At 38.8% G+C, this 13,115-nt stretch overlaps 2 protein-coding genes across 2 annotated transcripts; both read right to left on the minus strand.

Moving 5' to 3' along the window:
- Positions 1–5,041: 5,041 nt before the first annotated feature.
- Positions 5,042–7,086, minus strand: fbxo5 (F-box protein 5). Its single transcript, XM_030772302.1, has 4 exons — positions 6,482–7,086; positions 6,283–6,373; positions 5,808–5,984; positions 5,042–5,296 (listed from the first exon to the last, which is right to left on the minus strand). Exons 1-4 carry the CDS (start codon positions 7,084–7,086, stop codon positions 5,042–5,044), a joined length of 1,128 nt encoding a protein of 375 aa, XP_030628162.1.
- Positions 7,087–8,533: 1,447 nt separating this feature from the next.
- Positions 8,534–11,227, minus strand: mtrf1l (mitochondrial translational release factor 1-like). The gene is made up of 7 exons (XM_030772303.1): positions 10,649–11,227; positions 10,406–10,485; positions 10,065–10,248; positions 9,689–9,852; positions 9,362–9,479; positions 8,873–9,009; positions 8,534–8,737 (listed from the first exon to the last, which is right to left on the minus strand). The coding sequence occupies exons 1-7, from the start codon at positions 11,118–11,120 to the stop codon at positions 8,534–8,536; spliced, it is 1,359 nt and encodes a 452-aa protein (XP_030628163.1). The 5' UTR covers positions 11,121–11,227.
- Between the last annotated feature and the right edge of the window lie 1,888 nt (positions 11,228–13,115).

The raw sequence follows: 13,115 nt of genomic DNA on the forward strand, positions 1-13,115 counted from the left end.
TGTAGGGGTGGCACCTATATGCATTTACCATAAGCCTCTCCACTTCCTCTGCTCCGCTTCCCTGGCCAGTTGCGTTGGCATATGCAGACTGCTGCTGTGACAGCTGAAAACAGAGCCGACCTTTAACGCTATGACATACAGCTTAGCGACAGGTATCAGTCACTCATCATAAGCATCATACATGTGCTGTTCAATGGTCATGGAGCCTGAAGTTAGTATGTGTACACAGATTTGTGTACATATGTGTGTTGAGTATCTGCCAGAGGCAGCGTTAGTGAGGGGGGGGGGGGGGGGGGGGTCTATATTTAAAAAACAATTTGAGTGAAAAAAAGCACCTCTAAGCAAATTTTTGTTAAGATAGAAGTCACGTTCTCCGGGGGGTCAGGTATGACATAAACGTGATATGTCGTGTTTCCTATTAGTAGAGCTATTCTTAGCCCTGTGTTTGAGTCCTTATGTCTTATTCAAGCCCTATCCAAGACACAGGTGATACTAAGCAGAGATCTTATTATTCTACTGGTATGTATTCTCACATGTAAAACTGTGTGCAAGGGTTTTTTCCCCGTTTCTTTAAAAGGTTAATCATGGAAAATTGCCCCTAACAGAGAAATTAGATTTATTAGTCCAAATAGCATGACTCACATTAAGACTAGATTCTACATTTGTTGTTCACTAGCCGGTGTGGAGAGCAAGAGAACATAAACACCTGTTTTCAGTCTAACCTGCCCTTCCGACATTTTCCATTTTGAGTTTCCATTTGGAGTTGCTCTTGTTTAATAAATCAAATGGAAATATCATAAAATATAGCCCCAGAGCTCCTCTGTCAGGCAAAGGTCAGCTCAGAGATTAATTATCCTGCATGGAAGAGCAAATGATGAAATATCTTGGCACTTCCACCACAGTTTAACTCCACACTCCCTTTTCCTAGACTTCTGATCAGTCAAACTTCATCTGTGCCTCTCCTTAGCCTCATTTGCTTCATAGGAAGGGAGAAGAAGGATAAAAACTGCCTGTTTTTACTATTTGCAGCATTATAGAGAGGAAAAATCATAATCTTTCACGTATGATCCGAAATCTATTTCACATTGTGATATCTCCCCAGATGTTAGGCTCCATATTTCAATCTATTTCTCATTTTGCTCCTAACTTGAGATTCCCCATAGACAGAATAGGGGACAATATGGACAGTATTCAGCTTAAGCCCTACATTTAGCCTCTGCTCTGTGGCATACCCACAGGCTCTGAAGAAAGCCACAGAAATAGCTGTGTGTCAGAACAGCTGGCAGGACTCTTGAGGACAGTGGCAGAACAGTCAACCGCGCATTGACATTTCTGTTCGAGGGAAGTGCCGCGGGAACAGCAGCTACAGTCAGACCTGACAAATCTGGGATTGCCCTGACTCTGATGGGACACAACACAAACAAAACCACAAAAGTGCTAAAAAACTCAATGGACAAATAACACAGCAGGAGAAGAAGAAGAAGAAGAAGAAGAAGAAGAAGAAGAAGAAGAAATTAATCAAAATTGCAATTAATACACTTACTGCAACACTGCTAAGAAAAATACACCTTACAAAGCTAATAGGAACTGAAATATTTCCATTTTTTTAATCAAATTTTTCTTTACGGTTTTTCATTATTGGCCACATCTATGACCTATTACTGACCGTAATGTTTAGGCCTGGTATAACTTCTGGTATGTTCCAAACAGCTCAGCCAACACCTTGGCCAATTTAGAAGCTAGACAGCCAAAGATGGATGTCAAATAAATGGGACAACTTCAGGCATACCAATTACATGCTTCAAAAGAGGCTAATTTTGTATTGATACTGCAAAGGTGTAAATAACACTATATCTATTATTTTCATAATATATAAATCAGAAACTGAAATGACTTTAATAAGTGTAAAAGCAACCAAAAATAGTCTGCGAGTTTAACATTACCTGAACAAGAAATGCATTTTATGGAGTTTGAAGAATAATTGTTTCTGGCGTCACCTTGCATTGAACCTCTGATAGACTTTGAAATTTGTTCTTTAAACCAATTTCACATACAGCGATGATCATCATGATGAGGCAGTACAATTTCATGCAAAATTCAAGCACAACACTGATGTGCATACCACACAATTAGATAGCATTTCAAACTTTTTTGTTTGGATTCAAAACCTGCTTTGATATTAACACTGACAGGAGCTGGAACTATAAAACACTATGGAGCAGACGGTAATATTCCACTGTCAATACCAGGGTGCAAATCCAGAACATATTTCTTGTGGTGACAATAATGCTTTTTTACAACCTCAACATTTGCCATATCAAATTATAAATATTTACAAAAACAAATTGAAGGCTGTTAAATAAGTACAAAAAGAAATGGCGAAGAGTTAAAAAAAAAAAAAAAAAAGTCCATCACTCATTTATAACAGAACTGCCGAGTCTGCGTCTCATACTGAATAGTTATAAATTTCACATTTTTCTCCCGCTGAGACGGTAATTTAAAATCCAACACACAGTAAAGCAATTACACCCATGCAGGTGTAATGTGTTTTCTCTTTGCAAAGCAAATGAGCTTACAGAGAAATCCAGCAGCTCACTGTCTGTGAGTATTCAGTGCCAGCTATATTAAGGCATTTTCCTGCCTATTAGTCTAATGAGTAACGTAGTCCATACTGTTTTTTAATGAATTACAGGCATCACAAGCAAAAATAAATGTAAGGGTATTATAATGTATGTCCTTTGCACAACTTCTTTTTATACAACTGGTTGATCAGTTTTAGTCACCACTGTTTTTTTGCATTATTGATATTTGAATTTCTGTTTGGTATGTATGAGTTTTGAATGTTTTTAAACCATGTTTTAAAATAAACTGCCCTGCTGGTTAGAGCCATTTTTGTACCATTCAGCGGTTCTTTTGGGATGTTTTACCAGCTGACACAAATGCAACATTCTCTAAGGGCACCTGCAGAGGGCCAGAGAGGTGCAGGGGCTGGGGAATTTGGAGTGGCTAAGGTTGTGACACCGTGCAATATAACCCCAGAGGAGCCAGTTGTCAGAGTTATATACCACTAAAACTGGCTCACTAAATGTTATCTGTGCTACCTACTGATCCCCTATCACAAAGACAGTTATGTAAAAAATGTTCAGTATAAGAAAGAAAACACTGATTTCTAAAAATAAAATTAGATAACCCAAACAGTACTTGAGAAAACATCCATTTTCTTTGGTGTAGTAGAAATACTCCTGTTTTTCCCCCATATTTGTGTATAGTGCTGTAAACCTGTAGTGGTGTGTATGTGTGTGTGTGTGTGTTATCCTGACCCAAGGTTGTTAGGAGAGGCAGAGAAGAGCTGCAGACCAGGTCAGGGAGTTGTGCTGTCTTAAATGCATACAGAGGTTTAAACATTCATATTAATGTCATTGTTTGATCAAATTTAGCAGGTCACTCATATGCGATGGTTTAACTGCTCAGTCTGTGAGAACAAGCCAGAAAGAAACATATTGACAGTGTCAGTTCTTATGTGTTTAAACTGCTTTCCTTGTGTGATTGCCAAAAGGACATATGTATCTCATGTGACATTGTTACTTCATCCATAAAATTCAGAATGGGTCATATAAGATGGATAATTTTGTCTATTCTGTTTAAGGAACTCTGACATACATCTCTCTAAATGTTTACTCTCTTACATTTATTTGTAATGAACTCTGTATCAAAGTCATCTCATTCATGTGCCCTTCACCCCTAACGAGTCTTTCCCCACATCATGGACACTGACCTACTCATATGGTCCTCTTGTGCTTTGGGCTGAAATCTACGTTCACATAAGAGATAAAACCTGCGGCCGAACGAGAAAAAGCAAGTTCCTCAGTACCAAAATATTGCAGTATGGCGCCACCTAGCAAATAAAGAGCAACCACACTCTTGGATTTAGATGTGATAAATACAATTTAAATAAGCATGTTGTTTCAGCGAGCATACTAGGCAATATGTTTAGGTCGCCTAATTTTACATTTTTTTTAAATTTATTTTTCTAATATTTAGAGTTTGTTCAAAAACACAAATGTTAAAACTCAATTATTGCTTTACATACTGCATATGAACCTAAAAGTAAAATGTACTTCCATGAACTGCAGGGATTTTCCTTGAGATTGTTGTAGTAATTACCAGATATGTTGTTTTTTGGGGGAAACTTACTCAAGGCTTTTCCACACCTAGTTCTCTTAGGGCAGTTATTTCAAACCCTGGAGTAATTTTCTCCTTGGGTCGGTTCCTATAGGTAGATCACTCTTGTGTCCAGAACAAAACAATTGGACCGAGACTTCAGTTTGTTTGAGGTATGAACATGATCTGACACACACAACATTCTAATTTGCTTAAAGTTTTTCTGCGTGAAATCCAACTGAATAAATGAGGAATTGCAACAATATATGATGCTGTGGTTCAGTCCAAAGCAAACTGACTATGGGTGTGTATTTAAAATACCTCAGTGGTCAGGCATTATCTGAATATTAACCATAGAAAGACTTACAAAGAGTTCAAAATACATACAAAATCTGCAGTCCTTAATCTCACGGTTAAAAATAAACAGAAAAAGGATTGAAAAAAACGTAAAAAATACATTTGTCTTTATTAAACCACTCAAATATATACATCTTTTTTAAAGGAAGACAAAAAAAACACATTATTTCATTAAGAAATATAAAATACAAAATATTTATAATTTCCATAAAATTTTATATTACATTCATATATACAATCCTGAGAGGTGTTCCAAGATGCCCTCAGAGATTTTTCTTTTTTTGCATAAAGATGATTGTCATTTCCTGACAAGTGAGGAATTTACTGATCCCTGCTGTGGCCAGACAGGGGATCAGTAAATCTACAAAGGGATACCAGAGAGGTGACAGGCTGGAATAAAACTTTTCAAACATTTTAAAATTCTGGTTTTTTAAAATATGTCCACACTGAAGCTGACAGTAAAATTGTACCGTTGCAGGCATCCACCCCTCCCTGTTTTTTTTTTTTTTTTAAAGAACTGGCCTCAGAGTCGACGAACGTTCCTTTTGCTGCGAGCAGTGCCAGGAAGGAGAGGGGCCTGAGAACTTGAGGATCCTCTGGCCACGCCCACACGGCAGGGGGAGGAGCCATGAAAGGGCCCTAAACACACCGTGCAGAAGTCAAACCCACAGCTCTGCCGAGTACAGATGGCCCTCTGAACATCAGAGTTATATTTTGCAGGGGAGCAACAGCGGCGGCATTTCCTCAGTGCTTCATGTTGTTTCAGTGATTTCGCCGCCTGGGAAATAGCACGTTATTTGTTAGTCACAGGGCACTTGCTTTATATTCTGTGAATTCATTCTGATTTCCATCAAAAACTTTTAGAGGACAGCTGCGTATTGGGCATGCACAATCTTATAACAACCATATAAGGAAGTTGAGATGTCAAAGTCATCTGTAAGTGATAATTCAAGTGCACAATTTGACTTATCAATGTATCCATGGTCATACTGTGTTTCTCTTTATTTACACACATTACTTGTATTAAAAGGTTACACTATTTATTTATAATTCTTATGATGCTCTAATGTTACTCAAGGTGAACTCCACCAATATTTGGTGGCAAACTTCAGGTATCAATTTAATTACACCACCGACTATAGTTTGATTATTTAAGTTAATGCTCTGTAGTGGTGAGCTATACTACCCTGTAGACATTTATCAGTGTGATTTGTGCATAATAAACCCAGGTCAAATATCACTCTAGCCACGCAGACAAGTAAAAGCTTCCAGACACAGTGGAGCCTCACCTCTTGAAACCTTTCAAAGTAGCTTGGCTGTGAACTGTTCTGTGTAGAGTTTCTTTGGACAAACGCCTTCTTGCTGGACTTGTGGACAGGTGTGGAGGCTACAGCTTGCATGCAAGAGAAAACCACCCTTTCAACAGCAAAGTCCCTGGACAAGGACCCAGCAGTCCTGCAAGAGTTCTGCAAATCAGAAATAACATGTCATCATACCCACAATATTAAAAATGCAGTAGGTCTGACAGAAACCAATATGCTTTGAAGTCTCATTACATCTCTACGCATGCGCTTTAAACTGATTATATTTGTATTTGTACGCTTCAAAGTCTACCTACAGTAACCAAACACACAGAGGAAGGAGTAATCAAAACTCAAATCAATCTCTCCCTACAGGATCACGTAGACTAGGCGTTTCATCAACACCTGAGAAGTGAGTGGGACACCAGTCACCTCTGGAACCATTTAAGGTAGAGTTCCTTACCCTGAGTCTTTGTTCTGCCTCTCTGCACTTCTGAAGGGATGACTTGTCTTGGAATATGATTTTCCTCCAGGTCCTGCTCACTTTTTTACAACTGAACAAAAAGACAACACTATCAGATACATTCCTGTTAGTTTTACATAATGATTGCATCATATCACTGAATGAACCAAAGGAGAACTGGACATGGGCAGGAACTCACTTGATCAAGTCATATTCTCCCAACAACCTCAGGATTCGGGTGAGAATGTGTTTCATGTCTCTCTTGAGCAGTTCAGCGAGAATGTCCAAATCCTCAAGACCAATCTTTCTACCAGTGACATTATGGAGGTCGTGGTTGCTAGCCACCCTGTTAATAACTGACCAGTCATATCTTTGGGTATTCTTGTAGCTTTTAGCCAACTCTTTACATGCCTCTTCTTCAAACCTACAAATGGTGAGGCAAGATGAGACTGTATGGGAATCAGATTGGGGGTTTGGGGGAAATTCCTTTTTATCTGGACAGTTCTCCGAAGCATCCTCTGCGCCTTCTGAATCAGTGTCTCCATGGTCAAGCTGACTGTTGTGTAACGACAGATATCCGCTGTCCTCAGTGAGACTTCCACTATTCAGAATTACCTCATCATCAGACGCCACTTCAGAGTCCTTGTCTCTGCGGTTTTCTTTATTGCGGGGACTTTTCGAAACTGCGTTCAAATGAAGGCTGAAGGCAGCAGCCTCTGTATATTTTGAAGGTTTTGGCGCGACCCCGACACATTTTTTGCGCGGCGATGTAGTATGGCCAGGAATTTTTGAGCGCTCAGTCATCTTCGTAAGGCACTGTTCGGTGGATTCCTCACATGAAACGTGGCTCTTCATTTCTCTGTCGTTGTGTTTAACTGTGAATCCTGTTATGATTGAAAAAAAAAAGAGAATTCACCCGTCTTATTGCTATAACAAACTTTTTGTGAATGAAACCACAGAATAAGATTTAAACAAAACACATTAGCATGGAGCAATATTGTACACGTAATGTGTTTCCTCATCAGACAGTCAACTTCTTTCAAACATAAACATAATTAGCTATCTGAGCTACAGATATTAGCGCGAGGACACCAACTGCTAAACAATCTGCTTGCATCTAGTTATATATTGCATTGAAACAAAACAATTATCTTTGCGCGCTTTTAGGTGCGGCCATCAGCTTGCTCATCTTACTTGCTTTCTTGACTTGCTTTTTAAAGTTTACGCGCCTCCTCCAGCTACTATAGATAGCCACCCAGCTATGTTAACGGAGCTTAACAAAGCCACATGAGCTATCCTAAAGTAAAACAAAATGCGTTGATACACAACCATCTTTAGCAATGTTTCCTCCTTTCCTACCACAGGGTCTCAACTGCAGTTTTCATTTATAAAAGAAAACAGGCCTCTAAACGAACACTGCATTCTTTCTTCTGCTTGCTATGTCCAGTGTAATGAGGTGATGTATTGCTAGGAAGCTAACGATATAGGCTAACTACGTTTAACCAAGAGACAATAATAACTCTCTACCAGGTAAGATATAAATTTTGTACATGGTTTGTCTTACCTCGAGATTAAACTTTAGGCCAACTTTTCGTCAGAAACTGTTGCCACTAGAAAGAAACTGTATTACTGCATCCCTTGCCTTGCATTAGTGCTACATACACAACTGTGTAGAAAACGCCACAGACGCCAGATCAAGCTATGGAAAAAGCGCCAGTTGATACATTTGAATTTCCCGTCAAAAAATGTACTAACCAATCGGAGTACAGCAGAATACCTTTAAACGTCCAATAGCGAATGGTCTGATTTCATTGGCTTACGACTTCAGTGATGTCAGTACGCTGTTAGATGGCGAGAACGTCGCATACAAAGCACCGCCAGACCGCCAAATGCAGAGGGCGCTTTATAGGAGACAGAACTATACAACCGCGCTCATTTTAATGTCAACTAAAACGCCAATTCAATTCTGTGCCATTCTCAGTGATACATAAGTAGGAATTCTTAACATGAGTCAGTATCAGAAATCTTACCACTTGTAAATTCTTTGATTCAAAACAAAGGGATACAAAGGCAGTTCACACATTAGGGTGGAATGTGTGAAGTACCTGATAGCCTGAAACCTCAAGAAAAAAGGTCCTGTTTTCCTGACAGAGTTGGCACTATAGGTTAAACATTAATGTAGCCCAATTTACAAACAAAAACACAATCCAGTGGACCTTTTTTTAAAAAATTTTTTATTTAACACACAAGATTATTGGTCATTAGCCTCAAGAATGTCCATGAGAGCCTCTTGCTCAGAAAACCGTTGTAAAGATTCAGTCATTTCCTCCAATAACTCCTCTCCTGACAAAAATCCATGTATGTCATGCACAGTTTTTCCAATCCGATGATCTGTGATTCTGTCTTGGGAAAAGTTGTAAGTCCTGATTTTTTCAGACCGACCTTTGGTGCCAATCTGTAGGAGCAAAATCCAGAACACACAATAAGCATTGTGGATGTAGAAATAATTTCATTCTTATTTATTTATATTCGTGAAGGAAAGAAATCACACTGGCTCATCTCTTTATTTTGCTATCTAACAGCACTATACCTGCAGTTTGCGTGTCTGATATCTCTTACTGGTCTCCTCCTCTAGCTTCATGCTGTAAAGTTTGGCTCGCAGAACTTTCATAGCTTTTTCCTTGTTCTTTATTTGGGAACGTTCCTGCTGGCATTCAGAGACTATGCCTAAAAGTACAAGAACATTCTGAGACCAAGACATAGGCACACAATAAAATACTTGGAAAAAAATTATGGAGAACCTTCTTCTGGTCAGTACAAAGCCATTTAAACTGAGCTGATCTTACTCCACAAATTTCACATATAAAGAGGGTTTCTCATATAAAGTTGTGCAAAATTCTCAACTCAGAATTCAACTTAGTCCATGACTGGGTCTAATCTTTGTTTGCCTGAGAACCATAAATATATAAACTTTCAGTACACAATTTATCAAAAGAAACAGATATGCGTGTTGATTAATTCTGCCTGTGAGCATGAGAACTTTGAGCCAATGTTTCTATTTTAGTTGTTAAGTGTTTACCTGTAGGAACATGAACAATTCTTACTGCACTGTCAGTTGTGTTGACATGCTGACCCCCAGCTCCACTAGCTCTCTTTGTTTCAATCCTAAGATCTTTTGGATTGATTGTAAAAGAGATCTGAAGAAAAGAAAGGTGTAAAATGAAATACAAACAGACAGCAAAAACAACACAGCAATAAAAATGATAACAGTTTCTGACACTTTGGCAACATCTTTAGCATACGATAACATGTCACTGAAGTCATTTAGATGACTCATGTGATTTACATTCACTGTGCATGAAAAAGACGTTGATGTTATTGATAATACTGTGAGTAAGAATCTCACCTCAGTTGGCTGCGGCAGCACTGCCACTGTCATTGTACTGGTGTGCATGCGTCCCTGTTTCTCTGTTTTTGGGACTCTCTGGACGCGGTGAACTCCTGCTTCAAACTTCATCTTTTTATAGCTCAGTGGGCCACTGATACTGGCAGCAGCATGCCGCAACCCACCTTTGTGAAATCACACAAGTATGCAGAGACGAAATAAGTACATGCCTTACTCAAATATACACTAACACGTTGTATGCAACTATATCTGAAGCAAAAGAAGCACTATAATGACAGAGATTATTTACATGAAAAATACAGCCTTATAGCACAGTTTGCTGATATCTACAGTGTGATATTTAAACTGCTATCTACAATAATTGTGAAAAATTCACCTAGATCACTGGGCATGTATTCCAGTGTGTCAAAGCTCCAGCCATGAAAAGCAGCAAAACCCTGATACATGTCAAAAATTTCAGCTGTAAAGAGCATAGCCTCTTGACCTCCAATCCCAGCAGTGACCTCCAAAACCAGGTCACTCATGTCAGATTCCTCCTCAGGGATTAGAAGAGACAGGATCTAAATGGATTCAAATAAAGGGGAAGCAGGCCGTTATTCATCTGAATGGCTCTGATAGTTTACCCCTTTATCATTACAAATCTCTAGGCAATGTCTTGGCTTTTGGAACCAACGTTAATGATTGCACTTGCTTCTCAAATCAATAGTCTGGTCTTACTGTTTGTTTCAGATCCTGGATGGCTATGTGACAAGCTTCTGTCTCAGTCTCCGCTAAATCACGGATATCTGGGTCATTATCTGAAATTACAATCAAATAAAATTGGTAATGAAAGCTTGTCAAATGAGAAATCGGAGAACACTTCTATTGTGTGAAAGGGATCAAAAATCACTAGATGTTCGCCGTCTAGTCACAAATGCGTGAAACCTACTGACACAGACAGGAACTATTTCTCGCCCTTACCATTCAACAGCATTTTGGTTTCTTCTAATTCTCTCTTCTTCAGTTCCAGATCTCTGATTTTTTGGACCAGTGGTCCTAAACTAGCAACTCTTGTCCTTTTCAGTTTTAGATCTTCATCATCTGTTTGATGAGCTGCTGTGTTGACGATTTCCAAGTAGCTGTGGTACTCTGCCTCAACTCTCTTGAGGTAATCATGTAACGACCTCTTTGTAAAGATCTCGTCTACGGACAAAATTTTTGAGACCATCAGCGACGACGTTGCATGTACGCTTCGAGAATGCTTCGAGCATCCATACTGATGGGAAGTTTTTCTCATGCATTTCTGTAAGGCAGTGCGTGTAATGCAATGTCTGTTCACAGATCCCAGCTGTCCAGCGGCATGGTTTGCAATCGTCCTCAGCGATAACACATTCGGCCAAGTAAACGGGCACATTGAGAGAGATAACATTTTAGCCAAACAAATGACAGCCATTTTATAAGCATTCCAAGGCGATTACATGGGAGCCATTGAAGGCATTTCATATATTTAATTTAGGCAAAAATCATTGTGATTTGTTTAAGTTGCCCATGGCCATCTCCTATTCCCCATGAACTTCCCATGCGTAATAGAAAAGGTCACAAATTTACACTTCCGGGTGAAAATGTAAGTCAATATAAAAGTCCCCACCCCCTCCCCCAGCGTCAAACCCTTTCTTTGAGCAATCAAGGGCATTAAAAGGATCTCAGGATCCCCTATAATTCACTTTAATATGATATATCATACTTAACAACATTTATTCAGCCTTTCGAACACTCTTTGCTCTGTCCTCTGTTATTCTTTCATTTGAACAGTACACAAACAAATTTAATCAATAACATCTAAGAGTATTTATGAATGCCAGCTTACAGACCAAACAGCTGATATTTTACCTCAATTTATTAAACAATTTTTTTTTTCAAAAAGGAAAAAAAAAAACGCACGCACACATACAATCAAATGTTTGAAAATTTCAGCCAAAAGAGGGCAGCACTCTCTCTCCACTAAGGCAGGAGAGTCTTTGAGAGATTTTTAGTGGGGACTAACCCAATAGCCACTCCACCACAGTTCCATGTGTTCATTCTTTCCTCTCTATGCTACTTATGTAAGACATTTAGCCTGTGATTTCTCCACGGCTGACCTACAGAGTAGATTAAGAAACTAGAAGGTTGTCTTTTAAAAAAAAAGTTGTTCTTGAGTTGATTTGATTCATCACAACATACAGCACAATTTGTTCGTAATTTGCACACTTATTGTTTCTATTTGGAAAAAAGACGCATTAAGTGCCTATCTGCAGTTTTTATGTTGCTTAACTCATCCATTGGGATTTCCCATTGGCATTTTGCTTCAAGGGGCACATCACTCAACATAGTTCATGAGATTATTTGAATTCAGGCCCAGCGCATTTGTCACAATATTACTTCACATTTTATGGGTCAATTTCATGATTTCACCATCATCACATTCGTCACAACCTCAGATTGGATCTGGATTCTTTCTCCTATAAATAATATATGTGTATAAATAACATGTTCGTTTAACGCCAAAAAACATTAAGCCCCACTTGTGCTAGGAGCACTGTGAATTTTCAAACAAGGTCCTGGCAGTGCATATGAAATGTTTTACCAAACTAAAAACTACAGTAGTAAAAGTTTGTGAAACAGTAGCAAAATGTATCCTCTGCCTAATTTTTCAGCTTTATTTCCTTTTGTAAAAAGAGATCAGTACAATCTTCCTATTTCAGTCTTAAAGCTCTTGTCCGTTCAAAACTGCCAGAGATTAAAAGTAACAAAGTTGAGACCCCACATTTCTTGGCAGTCTGTTTCACAGAAAAAAAAGTTTCAGAAAAAGAGGGTTAATCCTTTTCTAATATATGCACTAATTACTCTGGGGCACTGAAGAGATTTGATGTATATGGGTCAGGGCAACTTTCCAATCTATACCTAATCTATAGTGGTATGTCACTGTAGAGCAGTTTGAGTTAGTGGTGCTGGGGGGAGTGAAGACACAAAAGAAACTTGATGTTTCACAGTCAAAACCTGATGCGGTATAGGTAATTTCAAAGTTTTCAGTTGTACAGCCACTGGATCTATACCTCAGTCAATTTTTAAGCTATGGGTCAAAGTTAGTGTGAAGCTACAAACATTGAAAGCTGGTGTAAAAACAGATGGTTACACCCAAAACAGTTTATCTGGAGGTGGGGAATACACTGGAGACTTGAGAGAGCTCCTACATTGACTGAGCAGAGAGAAAACAGCTGTGTGGCTGTAAACTGCGCAACAATTCTAGCCATGTTGTCATAGAATCAGTTAAATTAGTGTTTGTTCACCCCGTAAAAGGGAAATTTTGGGGGAAGTATGTGTGTGTGTGTGTCTTGCATTCATTATCTCTTGCTTCAAAACTTGCCACTCTCTTTGGCCACAGTGTACTTTATGTTAGTCACAAATTAGG

This window comes from Chanos chanos, chromosome 4 (genome assembly GCF_902362185.1).
Source record: "Chanos chanos chromosome 4, fChaCha1.1, whole genome shotgun sequence".
Taxonomy (NCBI): domain Eukaryota; kingdom Metazoa; phylum Chordata; class Actinopteri; order Gonorynchiformes; family Chanidae; genus Chanos; species Chanos chanos.

Excerpts from the sequence above, each read along its gene's own strand:
- fbxo5 (XM_030772302.1), bottom strand. The coding sequence starts at position 7,086 with ATGACTGAGCGCTCAAAAATTCCTGGCCATACTACATCGCCGCGCAAA. Across the intron at positions 5,985-6,282 it reads AGGCAGAACAAAGACTCAGG|AACTCTTGCAGGACTGCTGG; the intron begins GTAAGGAACTCT and ends TCTGATTTGCAG. Across the intron at positions 5,297-5,807 it reads ACTTTGAAAGGTTTCAAGAG|GCGGCGAAATCACTGAAACA; the intron begins GTGAGGCTCCAC and ends GCTATTTCCCAG.
- mtrf1l (XM_030772303.1), bottom strand. The coding sequence starts at position 11,120 with ATGGCTGTCATTTGTTTGGCTAAAATGTTATCTCTCTCAATGTGCCCG. Across the intron at positions 10,249-10,405 it reads TCCAGGATCTGAAACAAACA|ATCCTGTCTCTTCTAATCCC; the intron begins GTAAGACCAGAC and ends GAATCCATTTAG. Across the intron at positions 9,853-10,064 it reads ATACATGCCCAGTGATCTAG|GTGGGTTGCGGCATGCTGCT; the intron begins GTGAATTTTTCA and ends GATTTCACAAAG.